Source organism: Gallinula chloropus (assembly GCF_964237585.1).
Source record: "Gallinula chloropus genome assembly, chromosome: 23".
In the NCBI taxonomy this organism is placed as follows: domain Eukaryota; kingdom Metazoa; phylum Chordata; class Aves; order Gruiformes; family Rallidae; genus Gallinula; species Gallinula chloropus.
In genome coordinates this window covers 3,002,723-3,024,755 of record NC_140108.1, presented here as the reverse complement: position 1 = coordinate 3,024,755, position 22,033 = coordinate 3,002,723, and the positions used below count along the sequence as shown (strand labels likewise).

The window sequence follows — 22,033 nt, the reverse complement described above, 5'->3', positions numbered from 1 at the left end:
TCTCCTGAAGCCACTCCCCAAGTTTCACAAGAATTTTTAACAAAGAGAACAGAAAACAAGGGTTTTTGCAAAGATCTGCTTCATTCATGTTATGTCAGCAATATGAGAGTAGAGATGCCAAGGCAGTGCACTTAGGCTGAGCTCCCATTACTCACCTCACTCAGAAGACCAAACACAGTATCCTTGCCCCAGTGAGGACCCCTCACTTGTCTGATCTGCTTCTGTGGTGTTTTGCATTTCCTCTATTGCACACATGGTGGGATTCTTCCTTCCCCAAAGCCACTGTCTCTACCCTTCTCAACTCTTATCTCCCTGCCCTTTAAAGTGAGCAGCATGGCCTGCAAACACTGCCTCTCTGGAGTCACCTTATCTTTGCAAGGACTGCTTCCCAGCTCCCAAAAGACTGTGGAACCCACCTTAGTCTCGTTTACTGGTATGAACAGGAGGCTCTGCCTTTTCCTTTCTCTTTGCAAAACTGCAAACAATTTTGTGTGCATTCTGTACACTGTGGAGTGTATACCAGTGCATGACCCCAAACACGAGCCGCTTTTCTGCCTGGGTTGAAAGGATGCCCTTTGAAACTGGGAGAAGGTATACATTGATGGTATGGCCACCTTGTTTCACAAACACAATTCAGACTCTCTAAAGGCCTCCACAGAAGTTTCTCACAGTTAGGCTCCTCTGTGTGGCCACACACAGAGTCTCTGAGACTGTGGATCTTGGTGCTATGAGTATGTTTACCTGCAAGTCATCCATGTGGTGTAAGCACTCCTCATCCCCTGCGCTGTCCCTGTAGGACAAGAGCTCTGCATCCACCATCTCCCTATCAGCCATCATCAGCACGTTCATCTGCTCTCGCTGGCGTAGCCGATGGGCTACAGTGTCCTTCCCCAGCGCAGCTCCCTTCTGGCTCCCCGCCACCTGCACAGCAGACACACCAATATAAATGTCTTTTGGGTTCCACTTGACGCCTGCTTGGCTGCCAGAGCCCCGATACCCAGTAACTTCTGGGATGTGCTGGGAGAGGTCCCGGCCATAGTCCCTTATCCCTTCACTGGGGCTGATTGTCTCAGTGGCGGATTGCTTGGAGCTGGAGTTCTGCTTCCTGATGCTCGGCTGTTCCAGGCTCAGTGCAGTGGAAAGCAGCTTCTCTTGCCGGGCTTGAAAATATTCAGGGCTCAGCTTATGTTTTTTGGGTGCTGGGTAATCTTTCTGAGTCTCACTACTGTAGTAACTGGAAGGTTCTGATCTTGGTCGTCTCAGCTCTGGAAACAAACAGATCAACAGTCAAAATGAAGAATGCAACCCACAACTGCTGCAGGAAGTACAGCAGCTTTTGCTACAGGGCTGCAGGCAGAAGTTTGAGCTATGCTCTTGGACATATGACAGCACATGCAAAGGGAGCAACTATAACCCAGGGAGGGTATTACCTCAACCACTCAAGAGAAACACATCTTTCTAATGGAGGCATTCATTTCTCTTCCTGGTACTTATGCAAGTGCGTGGAGCAAGTGACAGAGAGCCCACAGGAAAATAATGAAGCATAGACAGGTAGGCTACAGGTGGCATCTGCTGCCCAGGTGAGCTCTTTGCCCCCAGGTTTTCCCACGTCAAATGTCAGCAAAGTGGTGCACGGCCTCACACGTTTTACCTGTGTTTGTACTGGAAATCACAGTGACTCCCTTCTGAGGCTCCTGAGAGGCAATGAGCTCGCTGTGCCACTGGGACACCCAGTTCTCTGTGTTGGAGTCCGTGCTGGAGGGGCACTGAACCCTGGGGGTTTGTCCAAGCTGAGTCTGGTCATCTCGCTGTAGCTGCTCCAAGCACTCTGCCAGCTTCACGTGGCCCCGCGAGCGGGCGATGGCCAGCGGCAGCCTGCCCAGGGAGTCGGGGATAGAGATGGCCCGGCGGTCCCACTTGTACAGCACCACAGCTGCATCCATGTGGCCCAGGGCGCACGCCCACATCTAGAAGAGAAAAGACAACTGTCCCACTGCTGCCTGCTTCCTTTCTTGCTAACGCAGCAGAGTCTGGTCCCCAGCTCACGGAATAACAACCCTGATAAGCAAAACTGTCATGTGCTTCAACTCCCAACAGCTGGCCTTCATAATGTCCTATCCTGACAAAAGGCCATTGCAGATGGCAAGATAATGGCAGGACAAGGAGGAGTGGACTAAAGGAGGGAAGGTTTAGATTAGATATTAGGGGGAAGTTTTTTACAGAAAGAGTGGTGAGGTGCTGGAACAGGCTGCCCAGAGAAGTAGTAGATTCCCCGTCCCTGGGGGTGTTCAAGGCCAGGTTGGATGGGGCCCTGGGCAGCCTTGTGTAGATCCAGGCCTGGAGGTTGGTGTCCCTGCCTGTGGCAGGGGGTTGGAGCTCTGTGATCCTTGGGGTCCCTTCCAACCCAGACCATTCTATGATTCTATGATTTTATGATTCTATGCAGATGCATACTGTTCCCTTCTATGACAGAGAAACCTCCATCTGCAAAATGAAACTGACAGTTTCTTATGCAGTAATAAATGGGGTTTTTTGAGGTTTTGGGGTTTTTTTTTTGACACTGGCATCGCTGCAGAGACAGAACAGCCTCATACACAAAGGAACCTCTGACATCAGAAACACGCAGACTGGACTAAAGGTTGGGAACAATAAAATCAACACTGCTGTGTAAACTGGCACTCCTGGTTCCACCTGCTTTGGCTTTTTGCTTGTCTCAGTCACAATTTTATGATTCCAATGACCAAAATACTGAAAGTAGAGGTTGTAAAGTCATTATAATCAGTCAAAGAGAACAACTTGAAAGAAGACATATAAAATCCTTTCCCCAGTATAACAGTGTAGACTAGATTTTAGGTAAAACAAAACAGAACCTCCATGTCTATATCATTTCCTCCTGTTACTCCATGACAAGGTTTTATTCTGTATGGTCTCTGTCAGCAAAACACCAGGAAGCTGACAGCGTTGCCTTTTATATTTACACAGCAAGGACACAGAAGAAACATCTACTTGTCAAGAGTGTGAAACAGATGAGGAAAACAGCCCATCAGGAGGAACTCCGGAGGGTCCTCAAGACTCTCTCAGAAGTTTCAGTCTCTGCTCTTACCAGAGGAGTACAGGAGAAATGATCCACATTCAAAGGGTCAACTTCCAGCTCCAGATCGATGCTGTCTGCATGTTTGGTGCTGCAGAGGAAACAAAAGAACAAATGATGCTCTGCAGCCACATTAGGATCAGTGCCTAAATGCACAGCTTTACCCAATGCATACAGCACAAAGTGGGTATGCATATGCCCACAACACACATTTATTTACTGGAGATGGTGCCCCTGACAGAGACTTTAACGTGATATATCCAGTGATTGGGCTTGGTCTCTCAACAGAGAGGTCCCGTTGGATCAGGGGACAGGAACAAGTTCAGGGACTCGGCTGTTTGTAAGGGACAAGCAGAAATCTGGACCAAGGAGAGCTTATAATGCCTGTACTGACACCCAAGAGTCCAACGGGCTGGGTCTTACCGCCATTTGATGAGGGTCTGGATCAGTGTAGCATAGCCCTGGGCAGCAGCTAGATGGAGCAGTGTCATTCCTCGGAAAGTCTTTGAATGGATCAAGTGTTTGGACTTTGCCCAGCAAGCACGACTCATCATCTTCTCGCACACCACCACCACGCGGCTCTCAAAGCAGCTGCCCAGGGTCCCAGTCCCAGAAACGCACTGAAACACCACACACATCCCAGTTTAACCACCGAGGGGAGCTGCAACCTGCCCTGAGCAGGCAGCCTCTCGCTTCTAGAAGTGCTAAGACAGTAGCACATGCGAGTCAAAGTCAACTGCTGTTCAAGACACCCACAAACCAGACGTTTAGGAACAACTGAAATCCTTTCCAATTCCCCCCCCTAACTGACTCTGGTAAGAAGCAGACAGCTGGACAGGGGGGTTCGTACCTGCACCTGCGTTCCTCCGTTCCCACTCCCATTGCTCCCGCCTCCTACTCCTTGTTTGTGCTGCTGGGAGCCTGTCATTTCAGCCATTCTCCTCTCCATCTGCTCAAGTCGCTCCAATATTGACATCCTGAACTGGTTATCTGGGTTAGAAAAAGGCATAATGAGGATATTCCCATGGAAAGAAAGCTCAGGTTTTGGCAGTCTACTGCAAGAGGCCACAAATAACTATCCTGGAAGTCACACAGGAGATTTGCTCTGCTTGGCAGCACACAGGGACACTTGCCCTGCAGCATCCTAGCTCTTCAAGTTCCTGCAGCACCCTTTGACAGACAGAAAAATGAGAAGTACAGGCAGGAGATTTCTCTTCCCTTATGTTTCCTGCTGTATCCACACAATGAAGGACTGGGCTAACTCAACTTCTCTGAAAACACAACTGAGCCCTATGCAAATACAACCACTCACACAGCATTTCAGAAGGAGCACATCTGCCAAAACACTCTCCATTTTAATGTCAACCCCTCTACTTTACAAGAGTCCTAAAGTCAGCTTGGCTTAAGTCCTGAAACCATGCAATAGTGGTACCTGGAGACAGACAACTCCTCTGCTTCCTTCTGTGCTTAGAAATAGAAGCTTTTACAAAGGCATTAGCTCCTTCCCTGCCAGGCTCCCTTTCTTGAAAGAGCTTCAGCCTAATGCCAGAAACAGCATCACCAGAAACCAGAGAGTACAGGCACTGATGGTTGTTCAGAAAACTAGTACAACTGTTGAGACCTCTGGTCTCTGCAGAACTCTAAAGACTTTATGAATTATTTTCTCCTCCTTGCACTGTAGTGTAAAAGGACATTGCTAAATGTGATGCTGCAGAGACCAACTCAAGCCCTCTTGTTGTGTTTGGGACCAGTCAGTGCAGCTCAAGTGGCACACAAACACTCCTTCTGCCTGGTGACCCACAGGAGAAACTTCACACAGCTCACATGAAGCTGGGCAGGGTCATTTTGTGCACAGGGAACATTTCATGAGTCTTGCAATCATGCTAACAGGGCGTGTAATAAACTGGGGAAAAAGACAACTCTCATCCTGTCTCATGCATCCACAGTGATGAGGTGATACAGAGCACTGTTAACCCCAGAACAAAGCCCATTGACATCAGAGGAATTTGTGCATCAAAACGAACAAGCTCTTGTCAGACTTTAAGAGAGAAAGTCTTCCCCAAGTGACCTGGTTACACACAGTCCCCCTGGGAAGGCTGCAGGAGCCCTAGTGTGTTACACTCCACAAGGCACAACTCTCACTAGTGGGTATTACAAGTATGGATCTCTCTGATGTACTGCCCTGAAGACCATATTGCACATCATCAGTAACACACAGCTCAGGACCACTGACACCCCTTCCTCCTGAAGAGGCTGCTGTGGACTGACACTAGGAGAGCTCTGCTCCTTTCTGGCCAGCTCCAGTGGGCTGTGATGCAGGACCCTGCTCAAGAGCCAGGGACAAAGCAGTGTGGCCAGCTCCCGAAGCAACCTCATTTCATCAGTGAGCTCCCTATGGTCTTTCTCCACACTATTACTTATTAGTAACTCTGTCTTATCATCTCAGTTGCCCTGTTAATTGCAAAGCCTCTGGGAGAAGGTCTGGAGTTACATGATGCGTCTCTGAGCTGCGGGTAGCACGCGGCAGCACCGCCAGCCTGTTTTCCCGGCAAGTCTTTGTTCGGGGAGTGCTGCAGTGTGCTGCAGTGCAGTCCGTGCTGCTGTCTCCTCCTTCTCCATTGCCAGGCAGAGCACGTACGCTGTAGAGACTGACAGAGACCTGGCATGGCTGAGCCATCCCCCCCTCACCGCAGGCCTGTGCCAAACAGAGCTACTACCGGCACCGGGAAAGGGCCGCGCCGGCCACGCAGGTCAGCGGCTCCGCTCTATACAGGTCCCTCTCCCGAGCTGGGTGGGCAGCACCCACATTTTATTGGGGCTAAGAGTAACAACACACACTGGTATCATATCTGAGCCCACAACCTTGCACAGGCAAAGGCAGCATCTCTTTAAAGGATGAAATTTGGCTTGAGCTGGTGTTACAGAACAAGCCCAGGGTTGCAAGACACCAGGGATTCACTCCTACTCATTTAGCTGTCAAGAGAAGAATTACTCTGTGCAGCCAGAAACAGCAGGATAACATCATTCCATTCCAAATGGAGCAGTAGTACACTCTGCAGATTCCTATTTCCCACCCCTCTGGTTTTGAGTGGGTTTGTTTTCTTTCCCAAACTGAAACCTTTGTGGAAGAGAGGCCCATGTCTGTGTCCACTTCCCAGGCTCCTCTCCCCAGGCTCTGAGTGATCTCTGAGTGAAGCCTCCACCTTTCTTGATACCAAGCTAATGACACCAAAACACTTCCTGCTACTTTTTCTAAGAGGACTGAAGTTAGTAAAGGGGCATCTGTCACCACCACTGTCCCCAGATAGGAACACTCAATCAAAGAAAGAAAAGCAGGGCATTTTTCTTAGAAAACATGATTTGAAACAGCATCTGGTACTCCCAGGTATCCCTATTCGGACACCTAGGCAGTGCTCCCTGGAAGCAGTTAGGGCAAGGGTACCTGGTTTTAGGTAGCAGACTGCTGCTATTTTGACTTAACAGGAATTAACAGGGCTTAACAGGAGCCTGAAGGACAGACATTGTAAACTTATCAGTCTTAAACAGCATCTTACCAGTGTTTTTCACAGGTGGCTGTACATCACTGCTCAGTCTACAGGCAGATCAGAAATACGCCCGTTAGTGAAATAGGACATGGAAACAAACATTCTGGAGTGCCAGCAGAGAGGAAGGGAGCCCTTTCCACATCCAGCAGCGACTGCTGGTGTTTACCCAGCAGCAGGGTGCACCCTCAGGTTAGAAAGCTCCAGGCAGCCAGTCAGGTAAGCAGGGCAGCAGTGCATGGGAAGTATCTGCCCATTTTCCAGGTGACCAAACTTGCTGCCTGAGGAGCCAGAACAGAGCCAAGACTGACAGCAATTTCAAAATTACTGATGTGTAGTGTTTCCATAATCAGTTCCATGGCATCAAGTACACCGAGGTGTCCCCTTCAAAAGTGGCTGGTCACTTGAAGCATGTGCCCTGCACCAGTCTACAAAAAAATGCCCAGGGAAATTAAAATAAGGAGGGCAGGAAGAGAGCAAGGACAGGAAAGGGAAGACAGTAACTATCTATGCTGCAGGAGTTGGCACATTGTTAACAAAACAAGGGCACCTTAGCACAGAGGAACGGGTGAAGGGAAGGACACCTTCCCCTAAGGTTCCCCAGGGCTCAGCAGTGAGATGAAAGGATTCTCTTCTTCCACACCAGGGCCTGGACACCCACCAAATCAGTGGCATTTGGAATGTGGTCAGCACAGTTCTCACACTGCTAATAAACCAAGGGATGCCTTGCCCGGGCTGCAGTGAGAACAACCCACACCACTGTCTGTGAGGATGATCCCCAGGTCATTCAACCCCCCTACACAGCACACTTCCTTTCTTCCCAGCTTGGAGCATGGCCAGGGACCCTGCTTGCTTTCAGCCAGGCTCCCACAAGCAAACTATATACAAATATCAATTTCAACACACTCTTGGGACTCCTGCAGCATCTCTCAGGATCATTTTAAAACTCAACTGTCCACAGGCAGGTGAACTTCCACACTATTTTATCAAGCTGCACTAGTCCTACCCCACTAAGATTAAACTACAAAGAATAAAGGTGAACTTGCTCCTTGAAAACTTAGATTTTGCAGTGGACTAAAGGGTAAATCTTTAAGAGACCTCTTACAGAATCTTGATTCCTAAGGCCCATGTTTGCCAGTTGGTGTGAAAACATTACCACTTCTGCATTTTCAGTCACAGCACTTGAGCAGCTGTGTCCCTACTGATGACAGCAAAACTCTGAAAAGTACAACTTAGGCGACAGAAGCTGGCATGAAAACATCATCTTTTCTTTGTATAGTCATAGGTTCAACAGGTTCAAGACCAGTCAGCTATGTACCACGTGTTGTATGTGATACACACAGGTTATCTTTAAAACTGATGTACCCATGTCCATGTTAGCAGCCTATATAGAGGGATGGCTGCTCCAGCTGTAGAACTCAGAGGAACTGGACAGAAAAAACCCTCCCATTTTGGGAAGCAAAAGCTTGCTTTTGTGTGTGTGTGCATGTTATGTACCAAACACAACTGAGATCTGAAACAGGATCCACCAGCTCAACAATAAAGGTGTCATCTGGCACCACAATACATTCTTTAAACAAAGTTCTGTGTTTCATCACAAAAGAAACACACGTTTTCTGGTACAGAAAACAGGACAGAACCTGACCTAGTCCTGTGGCTCACACGTTTTCCTGTGAAAATCTCAACTGCCAAAAAGGCAGTCAGCAAAACCCAACCACCACAAACAGGATGAAAAGGAAGCACAAACAAAAACCATCAAAGTTATGCAAGTTACCTTGCAATAGTTAAGAGATGGGTGACAGGAGCCATAGGGCTGCACATTAAGGGTATCACTCTGAGAAGTTCAAGACCCTTTATCCCTTATTGTTTCTCATGTTGCCAGTCACACTCTGAGAACTCTCTCTGGCTCACCTCCCAGGTCTGTGTAGAGCCACCTGCCTAGCAGGCAACCAAGTCAGAGGAGCAGATATCTTTCATATTCAACAGAGGATCTCAGGACAAGTATCTATTTTGCAGTGCACTGCAGACAAGAGCTGAACAACATAAAAAAGCTGTCAAAATAATCTTATGGCTGCTATAGTGTACAGTAAATCTGACCAGCTCCAGCACAAGGAGATGTCTTGCACTGCCAGACACATCTTACACCCTCACTCATTCCAAAGGATGTGAAGATGCATGTAGATACAAAGGTTTTACACAAGGACTCTGCTTTTGATTATCAAATCTCAGATTTCTTTATGAGCCAAAAAATTAATTTGCAAATTCTTCCATTTCTTGAGTTCTCCCATGACATCTTACTCTGAAGAAATGTTATGACATTCCTTAAGACACCAGAAAGAAGCTGTTCTTCAAGGCTGCCTCCATGGTGGTGATGACAGTGACTGCATTTTTCTATCTCTGAAACACTTTAAATTCACAGGAAACATTCTGAACACTGAATCTTTTCTGGAAATTATTCTTCACATTTAAAAAGAAAAATGTAACATAAAAATGACTTCTCCCCATTATGCCTCAGCACAACAGGAAGAGGTGGTGGCTGTAGACCCTAAGGGTTTGTTTTGTGACCAGACCAAGCCCCTGAAGCAGTACAGCCTGGTCCCATGGAGTTTTTCCACCAGCAGCCACTTTTACCTGATGGGAGCTCTGAAACTTTTGGCATCTGGTGGAGTCACACATAGTTGCTCACTCATACTTCACCCTTCTCACCCTGCACCTTCTGTGAAACTCTGCAAGCCCCCAGTGCACCCCTGGGTCACGTCTGAATGTAGGGATCTGTCCCATCACACACAGAGCCATTTTCACACCTGCTGTCCTCAGCCCTTCACAGGGGAGTGAGCAGCTATCCCACAGGTTCACAGTGAAGCTGAGGCAACGCAGCCAAACGAATCATGAGGCATTTATCTGCAGCTAGAGCTGTCCAGAGAAAGCCAGTTGTCCCAGTGTCACATCCAGGGCTGCTACACAGTACTGGGGGAGCCTGACTGTCCCAGCACAGAGGAACTGGAAAGGGCAGCTTGGTCAGGTCTTGACACATACTAAGAACCTATTTTGAATCTCATATACCTAGACCAGGAGCAATTATTTGAGAGCAGAACGCACTGCTTTTTAGTTTGTGCTCAGCCTACTATTGGTTACAGAAATGACAGCAAGTTATGGACAGAACATTTCTAGAGATGCAAAACTGTCCTGGTGCAAGTCTTTTAAGGATGCAGGGTTATTTGCATCAGCTAGCATTTTAGAGTTACAGCATACACACTTGCAGTGATGCCCAGTACACAAGTTGCCACCTGAGCTTGTGAACAGCGTGTGGCAGCTCCTGGCTGCATGTACCTGCAGTAAAAGGTAGCAAAAACACAGTTGTTTTTCCATGGAAGGTGGAAACAGGGTTACTACCAGAAGCCTTTGTGATTATACACCAAGTGGGATGGTTCCTGCAGCACTTCCACTCTATTGCTCCCACATTCAGCTGTGCTGTCCTGCTAGCAGCAGATGAGATGCTCAAGACTTTAGGGTGGAGCCCCCACCCTAAATAGTACAGATAAGCAAGGAAAAAATTGGGGAAAATGCCTGTGCTGCAGAGCCCAGTTACCAGTGCAAAGCTTCACCTGCCCTGCCTGTGACAGCCTGCTCCTCTGCACAGCCCTCCCCATCTACCAACCCCAAGATCTCCTCCAAAAACACTGTATCACTGTCTCATCCCTCTGAGCTACACAAGCAGTGTTCCTAAGGGTGGGCACTGGCTCAAACCACTGTCTCCTGCCTGGGCTTTATCACAAAACGAGCAAAGCCACATGTCAGCAGAGATCAAGTCCTGGATCCTGCACTTGCTCTGTGTGGGACCCAAACCGCCGCTATGGTCCAGGTGTGGAGCCAAGAGCATGACAACACAGAGCACAAGTCACCAGACCTCCTTAAAGCCAAATTTAAGAAATCACCAGAGGCAGCTTTCCTCATCTCTGTACCGTGCTTTAATGGACACATCAAGACCCAAAGGCATCTCCTCTTTTGTCCTCTTGCCAAGCAAGCTCCAGCAAGCAAGAAACTGTCAGGGCCATCTATGACATGGCAGCACAGCCAGAACTGTTACAGAGGAAACACTGCTTTGCACTATGAAAAATCACAGCAGTTCTCAGCAGTGAGCACTGTCTACACCACTTTTTCTCCTCCCCACTCCAATCTGGAGGTCTGGGGTTATTTGCCACGCTGCACAAACTAAACAAGAGGCAGCATCTCTGACTGGAAGGACAAAGGGGTGGGGTGCCCAGTATCCTGCACATTCCACTGGGGCACAGTCTGCCCAGGATGTAGGTTTTTTTTTTCCCCACACACTTTTAACACCTCAACTAAAGGTGCTGTGAGAGATACACACAGGCACTTGTTGCCAAGTACTGTGTCAGGAGGCAAGAAGCCACTGGCTTCTCAGCACGTGCAGCTTCTTTAACAGCAGTTTCTGTGTTACAGCATCTGCTGTATGAGGTCACACAGGCTGAATTTAACAAGGGGCAGCTGAGCACTGGAAAAATAAAAGCAGCGCAAAGAGCTGGTTGTGTTTTGCAGAGCAAGTCAGACACAGCGTAGGCTGTGGGTGGGGATGGGAGCAGTCTGAGGACACAGCACTTCTCTGAGTGCCAGTGCTCTGCTCCAATTTTACAAATTATCTGTCACTTGCCTATAAAACCAGCTCAATTGTGCAACACAGTCAAAATCCTGAACACCTTCCACGCTGCGGTATCAACTCGACCTGGTTCAGTGTTTGTCTCTGAGGTGTCATCACTGCAGGAACACAGATTTCTGGTATGAAACTGCTGTGGCATCCTCAGCACACCTTCACACAAAGCTCTGTGGAGCAGTAAGCTATTACAGGTCAGAGTCTCTACCAGCAAATGGAAGCTCCTAAAATTTTTACTCACTATCCTACGAGGCAGGTCACTGCCAGGCTGTTTGATCAGTGAGAAATGCTACAACTCCTGAGGCAGAAAGCAATGAAAACACTGTATTTACACTCTGAGTGACAGCTGAAGGTCTGTGCTGTCATAGACGAAATCAACACTGCTTGGCACGGGCAGGGATAATGAAGTAATCCAGACCTGCACATACAGGCACTGCCACTGATTTTAAGCCATTAATCCACCTCCCAGGGCAAGACTTCTAATTGGCAACACTCTTCTCACAGAGCTACCAATGCTGTAGGACTTCAGCTATTACTCCCATGCCATATGGGACTAGTCTGCCCCTCTCCACCATCCCCAGCAGCCAGTGCTCCCTCAAAGGATGGTACTGCTCCACACTTTTCTTTCTCATGCCATTACTAGAGAAGGGGGGCAGGGGCTCAGACTGACCTTTTCACCAAGGGGCAGTCTCCATACCAACACCAGTAAAGCACTTGCTGCCTTCCCACACCCCAGACCTCAGGCATGGTGAGATTTCCATGCTCTCCAGGAGCAGCTACTTTGGCAAACCAGGGAAGGTTTTAGAGACGCCGTGTGGACTTGATGTATCTCATGGGTAGGGCAGACTGCTAAAGACACCACTTATTGTGTCATTTAGCAATGTCTGTAAAACCAGGTGGCTGCCTAAGGGCACTCTCCACTTCTCAAGTCAGAAATGGGTGCCAACACTAAGAAAGATGCAAGGGTTACATGCCAAAGGAGCTACAAACTGGAAAAAAGCCTCTCACAGGGCACTATGCAGTATTCTGTGCTACAGCACTGTAAGTATGGTAAAAATTCTGACAAGTTTTATGTCATAAAAATCACCAACTCCAGAAACAAAACATTCACCCAGGAATCACCAGACTCATGAGCAGAACCATAAAAAGTGGTTTCAGTTACTTGCTGCAAAGCTAAGTAGGAACTGCTGCAAGCTACAAACCTGTGAAACACTAGAGTATGTCAGCAAAACAGACTGAGGTGTCTTCTGCTGGAAGCTTTCAGAAATTCAGGTATCGGTCAAGTTTACCCAGTCTCTAAACTGGGAGTGGCCTAGGCTGTTCTGAATTCCCCTTCCTAGTCCAACTCTCTGATGAAGTGCCCCACAAAACAAGTTTTGCTATAACCTGGCATGGAGCAGGCATGTGCTTCAAGCATGCCTGAACCTCCCCCAAGGAAGGTTTGGGCTACTGAGCCATCCTACACCATACCAACTCAGAGTAAGAGATTGCAAGCTGGGATGGCTGAAGATGTAACCTGTCCTTCTGCACGCGTGATGCTACAGTGAAGGGGCTGTTACAACTCCTGAGCCTGCTTCCTACCGTCAACCTACAAGGGCTGGGGACCAGCAAGGGGGGGCAAGCAGATGGAAAAGCAACTGCATCCCACAGCTAGGGGCACAGGGAGAAGAAGGGGCAAGAAGAGTGAGCTTAAAAAGGCGCGTGTTCAGGCTGTAAGTAGCGGAGTGACAGACAGCACACAAGCATGCAGATTTTAACCCAAACAAATACTGCACAACACATCACCCTGGAATACTTACTGGAAGCAGCACTTTGTCACATCTGCACATCCACCTGCAAAGGGCGGGGGTCTCGGGCCCCTCTGTAGTACCTCTACCTGCTTCCAGGTAAATAAACCGACAGCATCTGGCACCAGAGGACTGACCTGGGAGTCTCCAAAGGCATCAGCGGAGGCTCCAGCCAGCACCTGGTGCAGACCCCACAGCAGGGGCGGTCAGCGCAGGCTCCCGCACAGACCTGGCCGTCGTCGTTCTCATTCTCGCCGCAGCTCGGCGCTTCCCCGCCTCCCCGCAGCGCTGGCAGGAGCCTCAGCTGGCGGCGCGGGGCTACTCGCTGGCCTCTCCCGGGAGCGGCGGGGTCCCGCCGCCCGCAGCCGCAGATGACGCCGCGCGGCGCGGAGCGGCCGGGGGCATGGCGCCGCACAGGGCCGCCCCTCGCCGAGGGGCAGCGGCCGGGAACGGAGGGCTCCGCGCCGCGGCTGCTCCGGGGCCGCTGAGCTGCACCGGCCGGCGCCGGGAGACGGGCGCGTCCTCCTTCTGTGCCGGGACGGGCCACACCTCTCCCGCCGCGGGCAAACGGCTTGGCGCGCCTCGCCGCACCGGGGCGGGACGCCGGCTCAGAGCCGCGGTAAAGCTCGGGAGCGGGAGCACGGGAACGGCACCGGTGTCCCGGGCGGCGGGTTACACCGGGCGCGCCCGAGGGCCCATCTCCGCGCCCGACACCCTCTCGCACCCGCAGGTACCGGAGGCACCGGGCTCGGAGCGTGTGGGCCGGACCCCGCCGCCGGGGGCTTCGGCTCAAGCTGCCTCGGCGGGGAGCGGAGGGGGGGGGGAACGCTGGGTCCCGCCGCCGCCGCCCTCAGCCCACGCCGGGGCCCGCCGCCGCCATAGCGGGATGCCAGCCCCGTCCGACGGCCTCCCCGCGCGGCGCTCAGCGGCGGCCCGGTGCGGGCTGCGGGAGGAGGCGGCGGCCGCCGCCTTCCATTGTCTGTGTCGGCGCGGCCGGGCGGGCGGCCCTGCCCCGCTCCGCTCCGCGCTGCCGGCGGCCGCCGGGCCCCGCCCCGGGAGGTGACGTCACCGGCCCCCATTGGCGGCCGCCGCCGTGTTTACAGCGCGCACCCTGCGCTCGGCGGTACCCGGGTCCCGGTCTCGGTCCCTGCCGGCGTCTCCCGAGCCCGTTCGCTGCCTGGGAGCGGTTCGGCGCCGGGGGTTCACGCAGCCTACGTGCAGTTCCCCGCATCGCCCCGCACGCAGTAAGGCGCTTTCGCTGCCTGCCCGAGCCCGGCAGCGCATCCCAAGCCCCCGTGCAGCCGCAGGCTCTGGCACGGGCTCGCTGCGCAGGGGAGCAGCACGTCCAGCCACCTGCCAGGGAACACACACTGACTCCGGAGGAACCGGCTCCCCACCTCCCATCCATCGTGTTACAGCCGAGGAGAGTAGGAGGGTCTGGGAAATGCGGTCAGAGCCACGCGGGATGGCTTCCTGAAACAACCATAGCCGAGCAGCCTGTGATGGTGGGAAAAAATCCCCAAACAAATCTCACGGGGAATATAAACAGAGCAGGCCAAGGCTCCATGCTGCCCAGGAGTCCATCGACAGGAGAGGAGGATGAACAGAGACATCTGAAGCTCATGGTGCAGCTCCCAAGAAGGGCCGAGGTACCCGTGTCCCGCAGCAGCATCCCCCCCTCCCCGTGTGCTGCACCCACAGCGCCCCAACACGGTACAGAGTGTTCATCACTCTTCTCCAGGACAACCCAAACGTGTCATTTTTAGGGTAAAATCCAAGATGCCAAGTTCAACAGTCAGTCACCTGTACTCAGCTGGAAAGGGGAGCGAAACACAGTGCCACTGTTGATGGCCACAGACTTCTTCCTATTGGAAGCCTCTTAGAGCTGCAAACCAACATGTCTGAGCTGCTACTGAGCATCTATCTCTCCTACATGGCTGTTGTGTGCAGCTCACACACTGGCACGCTACAAGTGGCACCCAGCCCTGGTCAACAGCCACCCGTGTGTATTTTGGTTGTGCATCCTTACTGATGTGTTCCAGAACTCACACACCTGTCAAACCCTCAAACGCCACGGAGAGCACGTGCATGCTGTACTGGCACAGGTGACCCCAGCCACCTCCTGCCTGCCAAAAGGAGAGGCTGGGTGCCACCAGTGTGGCCGTGTCACGCTAACACAAGTCAGCTACCAAACTCCCCAATCTTTTTTATGCTCTCCAGCTGGGAAAGTCAGCCAAATCCTAAACTGAGACTCAAACAGTAGCTGAAAGGCTGCCTGTTGAGCTTCCCTGCATCCATACTATTTACACTCACTATCGGTCACACTATTTTCCATCCCATACTCACTTGACTCATCAGTTCACAGGCTGCCTGCCTGTATTTTGAAGTCCTCCCTATGGCAGCACTTACCCCCCCCCCAACCTCTTCCCTGCAGATGCATAAGCACAATGCCAAGGACCATTCATACCAGTCTCCTTGGAATTTCTGATCATGTCTCACACCACGAAATGTCATCTCTACAGACATGTTTTGAAAGCAGCAAAGGCTTCAGTGGAGACAAAAATGTGCTTTCTGCTGGAAACCTATACTAGAAAGGCTTTATATTTGTTCTGTGTCTGTTACTAGAAGATCCCTGCCCTTCGGTCTCATCTGCTTTGGGTTAGGTGAGGTTAAATGGCCATAGCAGCTCAGGAGGCACAGAGGGACACAGTCTCACAACACTTCCCAGTTGTTTGCAGTACTACTCCCTGATCCCAATGCATTGCTCTGTGCTCAGAGAGGTGGGATTTTATCCTTGCCCCAAGTTCACTACTGCCAAGAACAACAATTACTATAAACTGGGAAATTATTTAGTGAAATGTGTTTCTTTGGGAAACACAATTCCCACTGTTTCACTCCAAACACCCTCCTCTTCATTGCTATCTCCCCCAAACCCTGAGCCCCACAGGCTGGTCAAATGCTCCCTGAATAATCATAAAAATTATCTGCCTTTAAAAAAGCCTTAAACCATAAGTTGCTCTAAGTGCTTTTAAGAAGTAAACACAAAACACCAGCAGCAAAACCACTGCTGCTCTCTGCTAGTGCAGTAGCCAGGCAGAAGCAGGTCCTGCAGCAGCACTGCACAGGGACACGCGTGGATCCCATGGCATTCCTCTGGGACAGAAGGTACAGCCACGTCCCCTGGAGAGCAGGGTTCTGCTCTGAGCCTGCACCCAGAGCTGCTCAGCGTGCAGAAAAGTCTCAGCTCACTTCTTCCCACTGGTCACTGTGGAACTCTGGTTTCTCATGCTTGTGTTCAGATGCTTCTTTGACAACCCATCCTTGCTGAAATCTGGAAGCTTCTACAGAGACATAATTCCCAGTGTGGCTACCATCTCAGCGTTACCAGCAGCTACCCATACCTGAGAGTGGTGATTTTATGTGCATGCCAATTTTATGTATTGGCTTTGTTTATACCATATTCTTTCATGCCTGAGCTGCTGCTGTCTGCCCTTTGACATCTGGAGCTGTGCTACCGCCTGAAATGGCTTATCCTTTTACTGTGCTGTTTGTAGGGTCTGACTGACTGTTACCCCTGCCTCTCTCACAGTGCTGACACTAGCTGGAATCATTAACTGTGTTTTAACAGCTTGGTGCAAATGAATTCTCAGTGTTCCACTGAGTTAATGAAAAAGAATTTTAAAATTCTAGGCAGTATTTTGGGACTTCAAATATTCCTCAAGATTTTTCCCTCAAGACTACATAACAGGCAGCAGGGCAAGGACTGGAAGCAGGGCAATTAAGCAGAGAAGACACGGATTCTGTGTATTTATTCTATTGACAGAATTGACTCGTGTTATCTTGCACTGTAGCTAGCTAAGATAACATTTGCTCTCTAAGAATAAATGGGAAGATGTTGCTGGTCCTTTAAATAAGAGTGTAATTTGCTCCCTTTGGAACACTGTGCATCAAGGCAGAGGCTTCTGATAAGTCATGGTTAGTAAAATTATTCAGTCTTTCCCTGAAGGGCCTCTGCAATGCAGCGGTCCTTTCTTTTTTTTCTCCTCCCTGTTAGCAATGCCCTAGTTTGTTCACTGCTGCAGTCCCCCTCCCTTCTGCCACCACAGCATAACAACCTCCCCACTAACCAGGAGCTGCCAGACACACTGCAGGAACACCACAGACAGCACTCACAGACACCTTCCAAACTCACCAGCGCTGAGGGAATTGTCAAACAAGGGGTTTAAACCCACCCACCCACCTCGCACGCCACACTGAAGAGAGAACAGCTGAGTATCTCCACCACACCAGCTGCACTTCACATGAGGTGTGCAGCCACAGTAGCAGATGAAAAGCACCTGCAGACTCTTCTGATGCCCAGAAGTCAAGCAAACTCAGTTTTGATGCCGAGCATAAGATTATGCACACGTTCTCTTTAAGAGCTGCTGCCATTTCTGTTTGCAAGTAGCCAAGTCACAAACCTGTCTTTCCTCCTGCAATAACCAGTAACCTGTCTCCCTCCCACATCAGCAGCAGTGCTGCCCTGATTTCCTTGCAACGTCCCCATTGTGTGTGGCATGAGAAACACAGCAGCAATAGGTCAGAAATCCTGTGACATTACAGGGAGGGGGAGAGCCAGGGAAGAACGCATTGGCCTGCTGCTGGCATTAATGGATAACCTTGAGCAGCTGAAGATACAGGAACTGTGGCACTGAAATCACACTTGAGGCTACTTTGAAGGAAATGATGTTTTCCTGTTATTTCCCCCCCACCAAACGCCTGTAAAAGCATCAGCTCAGACTCTGCACACTACACCCATGACTCTGCCAGGCTCCAGCTAGAAATGGCTCCTCCAGCACTCATGTGTTGCAGCTAAACTATGAATGCTCTAATCAGCAATGTCAGGGTGCTCAGATCTGACCTGCATCACTTAATCCCTAGGCTCACAGCTGCTAATGGGATGGAGAAAGCTTCTAATGAATGCTTTAATGAAGAAAGCTTTACCTGTCAGGGCATCCCAGGCAGAATGGGGGAGCCCACCAACAACCTTTCAAACCCACCTGCCTATACTGACAGGTAGCTGGCCTGATTTAGGCTTGAAACTGTTCAGTATTTCTCCACTTAAACAGTTCTAAGTATTTGCCATGTCCATCAAAGATATGAAGTAACAACACAGTAACACATGACTCAAATATCTGTAATGATAGCAATATTTTAAAGGCATTAAACTAGTATCAAAAGTAACATCCACAGCAGTTTTCCCAAAGCATGTGTTGTATTACAGTCACCATGTCTGCAGCTCAGACACCAACCAGGATGAGGTTAATTGAGGCACAAACTCTATCAGTACATTAGCTCATTATTTCTCTGGCCTTCACTGTGGCCCTGTGCAAACAACTGCTCCTGTGACTTTTGTGTCATGTTTTGTAACGGGAATATTAGTTTTGTAACATTAGTATTAGTTTCTTGGCTATGGAATCTCTGAAGACCAAGGATCTGACCTTACCATATTCATCTCCTGTAGTCAACAGAGGAAACAGACACTTAGCAAATGGGTCACCAAGCAGGAGTGTTGGGACTTTGCTAAGATTGCACAAAATGCCATGCCCCAGCAGCTGACCCTCTCTGGTGAAGAAAGGCAAGAGAGGTATTGCCTGTCCTTTCCCAGCGTGGCATACAAACCAGCTCTCCCTGCATCTCCTTGGTCTGAGTTGGAAGGAGCAGCTCTCTAGCAACTGCACTCCAGGAGAGAAATTAACATCTCAGGCTCCTAAGTTCCCCTGTTATCCTCCTCATCTTGTGCCCTCATTTTGGTGGCACAGGGTTACCAGGTAAACCCGAACCCAAAACCTGTGCACACACAGTCCCCATGTCAATCCTGTGTTCTCATTGCTTGGTGGGATGATTGGGCACCAGAGATCTCATCAGCCAGGGATTCTTATGGCAACTGCTAAGAGCTAATGCTGTTAGGGTGTCCCTCTCATCCCTGCAAGGCACAGGGGATGCTCCTACGAGTCTAAAAAGGTTCACTGCAGCTGTTAAGTGCCAGGGCATGCCTGGCTTGCCATCAGCACCGACTGCTCTGGCACCAAGACTCTCAGGCATTTTAAGAATCTGTATCTGCCCCATTGGTACCTCCTAGGTAATGAGGTGCGATGTGGACATCACAGCAGTGGCTGGCTGTGAAGTTCTCTCATTCCTTAAACTGTCTCACCACCTTCCTGCTTTCTGCTTATGTAAATACACCTTTTTCTAGGTGAGTTCAAGTTTCAAAGTTCTCACTCAGGGAAAAGAACTGCAGGGTAGATGCTACTCTCCAGTTAGTGATTGGGTAGTCCCTGTTTTGGGAAACAACCAGCTTTCTATTCAGACAAGGAAAACTCCTTTGATTCCTTTCCATCAAATGCACCTGTATTTTGTTCACATCAAAGGAACTAATAAATTTCACCAAGATTTTTTTGATTAATTGTGCAACAAACCTTCCCCACAGAACAAACTTGCCCCTCTACATCCCTCTACCCCACCAGGAGCTGCTCCTTGCATTCACAGTCCCACTGTTCGAAGTGCTTTGTTAAAGAATATTCCATGCATCTTACCATCCAAGGACAGCCAGTCATGCTGGGAGGAAGGCAGGGTTGGCAGAGCTCTGGCTTTGTATTCAAACACCACAGAATTGGAGATGATCTGATTGTTGAAGGCAACTTGCAAAGTCACGAGCCCAGTGTCATGAGCTAAAAGGGAAGAGCATGTGGTAAGACAGAGAGCTCCCTGCAGAAATGCTCAGCTAGGCGTTATCCCACTGATCTCCCCATGTGCTAAACAGCAGGCTGAGAGAGGATGCAACGAGGGGAGAGGGGGCGTTTGACAATATTTTTCTGACTAGACTACTGAAGAGCCCAAGATGCCACTCTGTATTTTCAAATATGAAGGTTGTAAGTGTAAGAGTCATCTAACGGATTGTCTTGGCAGGAGGCAGAATCACGTGTTCCTAAAGATTAGCCAGCCACACTGCATTTCTGGTGGAAAGCTGGGGCCTAATGATGAAGCTAAGTACACTTAAAGTCATATACTGAGGGCCAGCACTACTGAAAATCTCTGCAGGGAGGCTGGAGGTGTTCTCATCTTGTAAGTACCACGTATGAAGCGCAGAACATAGGCAAATTAAGAGTTAGCAGCACGGTGAGAGAGCTGTTCCTTACCTGGGCAATAGCAGCGCAGTACCCCTGGCTGAATTAAAGATGCAGGCACTGAGATCTGATCAAACAGACAGCTGTAATTATTGCTGGCTTCCTGCCATGGACCAGTAATTAGGACTTTTACTCCTCCCTGTGAAGAAAACAGGGGAGGAAGCATTACAGGAGCCATCCCCAGAGAGGACCATGCACTGAACCAGCTGAATGGCAAACAGCATCATGAATGCTCACAGCAGTGCCAAGCCAACAGGTCCTCGGCACCAGTCAACACCAATGCCCTGGCCGCCCACTGCTGTGGGGGACATGCAGGTTGTACTCCATAGCAGAACATGTTTGTTTCTCTTCACAGTGGCTCTATTCCCCACTCCTGCCCTGTGCTTTGCAGACCACCTGCCCTTCCCGTAACTTCGGGGCACTCCATCCCCACCTCAGGCCCGCTGTCGCCTCAGCTCCGAGGCAGGAGATACAGCTGAAACCAGCAGCCAGGCAGCTCCTGCTGTTCGGGGCTCTGGGTTAAGGCAGGGCAGCGGGGTGACACAGGACGGTGCTGCGTTTGCAGACGTCCTTCGGCCACTGCTCGGGCACCCTGGGGAGGCCCGGCCCGGCCCTGCCCCGGCTCTGTCAGACTCGAGCGCCGAACGTGCAAGCCTCTCTCTGCAGCTGGCGCGGGGACCCACCGGCGCTACCCGCGCTCAGCCCGCAGGAGCCGGGCCGGGGCCCCGCACCGCCTCCGGGCAGAGCGCAGGCCCAGCTGGGCACCCGGCGCCAGGCTGAGGGCGGCCGGGAGAGGGGCCTTCTCCCCACCCGGGCACCGCAGCCGCCGCACTATCCTCCGCCGGCGGCGGGACGCCCCGGCCTCGTCCCCATCCCTCCCCTTCCCCGCAGCCGTGCTGCCCTCGGGCGGCCGCCGGCGGGAGCGCGGCCTGCCCGCCCTCGGGAGCCGCATCCAGCGCAGCCGCGCAGACCCCGCGGAGCCGGGCCCGCTGCGGGCTGACGGCCGTTCCGGCCCTGGAGGCCGCGGTCACCCAGCGCCAGCCCGGCCGCGCTGGGCCAAGAGCCCCGTCCGTGTGTGCCGAAGGAGCGCGCTCCCCCGGGCCCCGCCGAGGCCGCAGCGACCCCCTTCTGCTGCCGAGGGAACGAGCAGGCGGGCGCGGCTGCTCCTCGGGCGCTCCAGAAGGCCGCGCCGGGCCCGCCCTGGCTTGGAATCATCCTGGCGCGTCTAGGCAGAAGGGTTGGGGCTGCAGCCTGTGTAAAACAGGCCCCGCACCACTCGTTAGTGCAACAACAGGTCACCATGGCAGCGGCAGAGAGCAGGCTGGAGGGCTGAGGGAGGGGTGGTTAGTTTTTGGACCTGTGCAGGCAAGAGGCAGAGTGTCTGGCCAGCAGGTATGTCAGAAGCAGTGGCTGTAGCCCAACACAGCCAAATGCCCCCAAACACTTTGTTTCTTGCAAACAACGCCTGGGTTGAGTTGCTATCACTATCACTGCATTATTGTTCCATGTAAACACTAGTAGTGAAGAGCACAGTGCTGATGTTTCAGCCTCTGTTACACCCCGGAGTAAGACCCACATTCAGAGCAGGTTTTCCACCAAGGCAAGGCAAGCTCCAGCCAGGGGGGAGTGGCTGATGATCACCTTGTTTCTTAGAAAGGACTTGACAGCTGGCAGAGGGGATGCCCCTGGGCATCTCCTGCCCTAAGGCAGCTCCAGATTTCCCTGCAGACAGCAGGTGAGGCTGTAAGGTGCAGTGAGATGCCTTCAGCTGCCCACCA

The 22,033-nt window shown here is 51.1% G+C and overlaps 1 protein-coding gene across 5 annotated transcripts in view; it reads right to left on the bottom strand.

Annotated features, from left to right (window-relative positions):
• Nucleotides 1–22,033, bottom strand: part of CAMTA1 (calmodulin binding transcription activator 1) — a gene marked incomplete at both ends in the record, with an annotated part of 245,308 nt that overhangs the window by 19,529 nt on the left and 203,746 nt on the right. For 4 of the 5 annotated variants that reach the window (XM_084274547.1, XM_084274546.1, XM_084274548.1 and 1 more), the window contains 7 exons: nt 742–1,265; nt 1,652–1,967; nt 3,104–3,182; nt 3,515–3,711; nt 3,942–4,081; nt 19,665–19,799; nt 20,268–20,394. In XM_084274547.1, coding sequence (XP_084130673.1) covers nt 742–1,265; nt 1,652–1,967; nt 3,104–3,182; nt 3,515–3,711; nt 3,942–4,081; nt 19,665–19,799; nt 20,268–20,394 — 1,518 coding nt within the window. Of the gene's footprint in view, nt 1–741; nt 1,266–1,646; nt 1,968–3,103; nt 3,183–3,514; nt 3,712–3,941; nt 4,082–19,664; nt 19,800–20,267; nt 20,395–22,033 lie in introns of all 5 variants that reach the window. The other variant, XM_084274550.1, reaches the window with a different exon arrangement.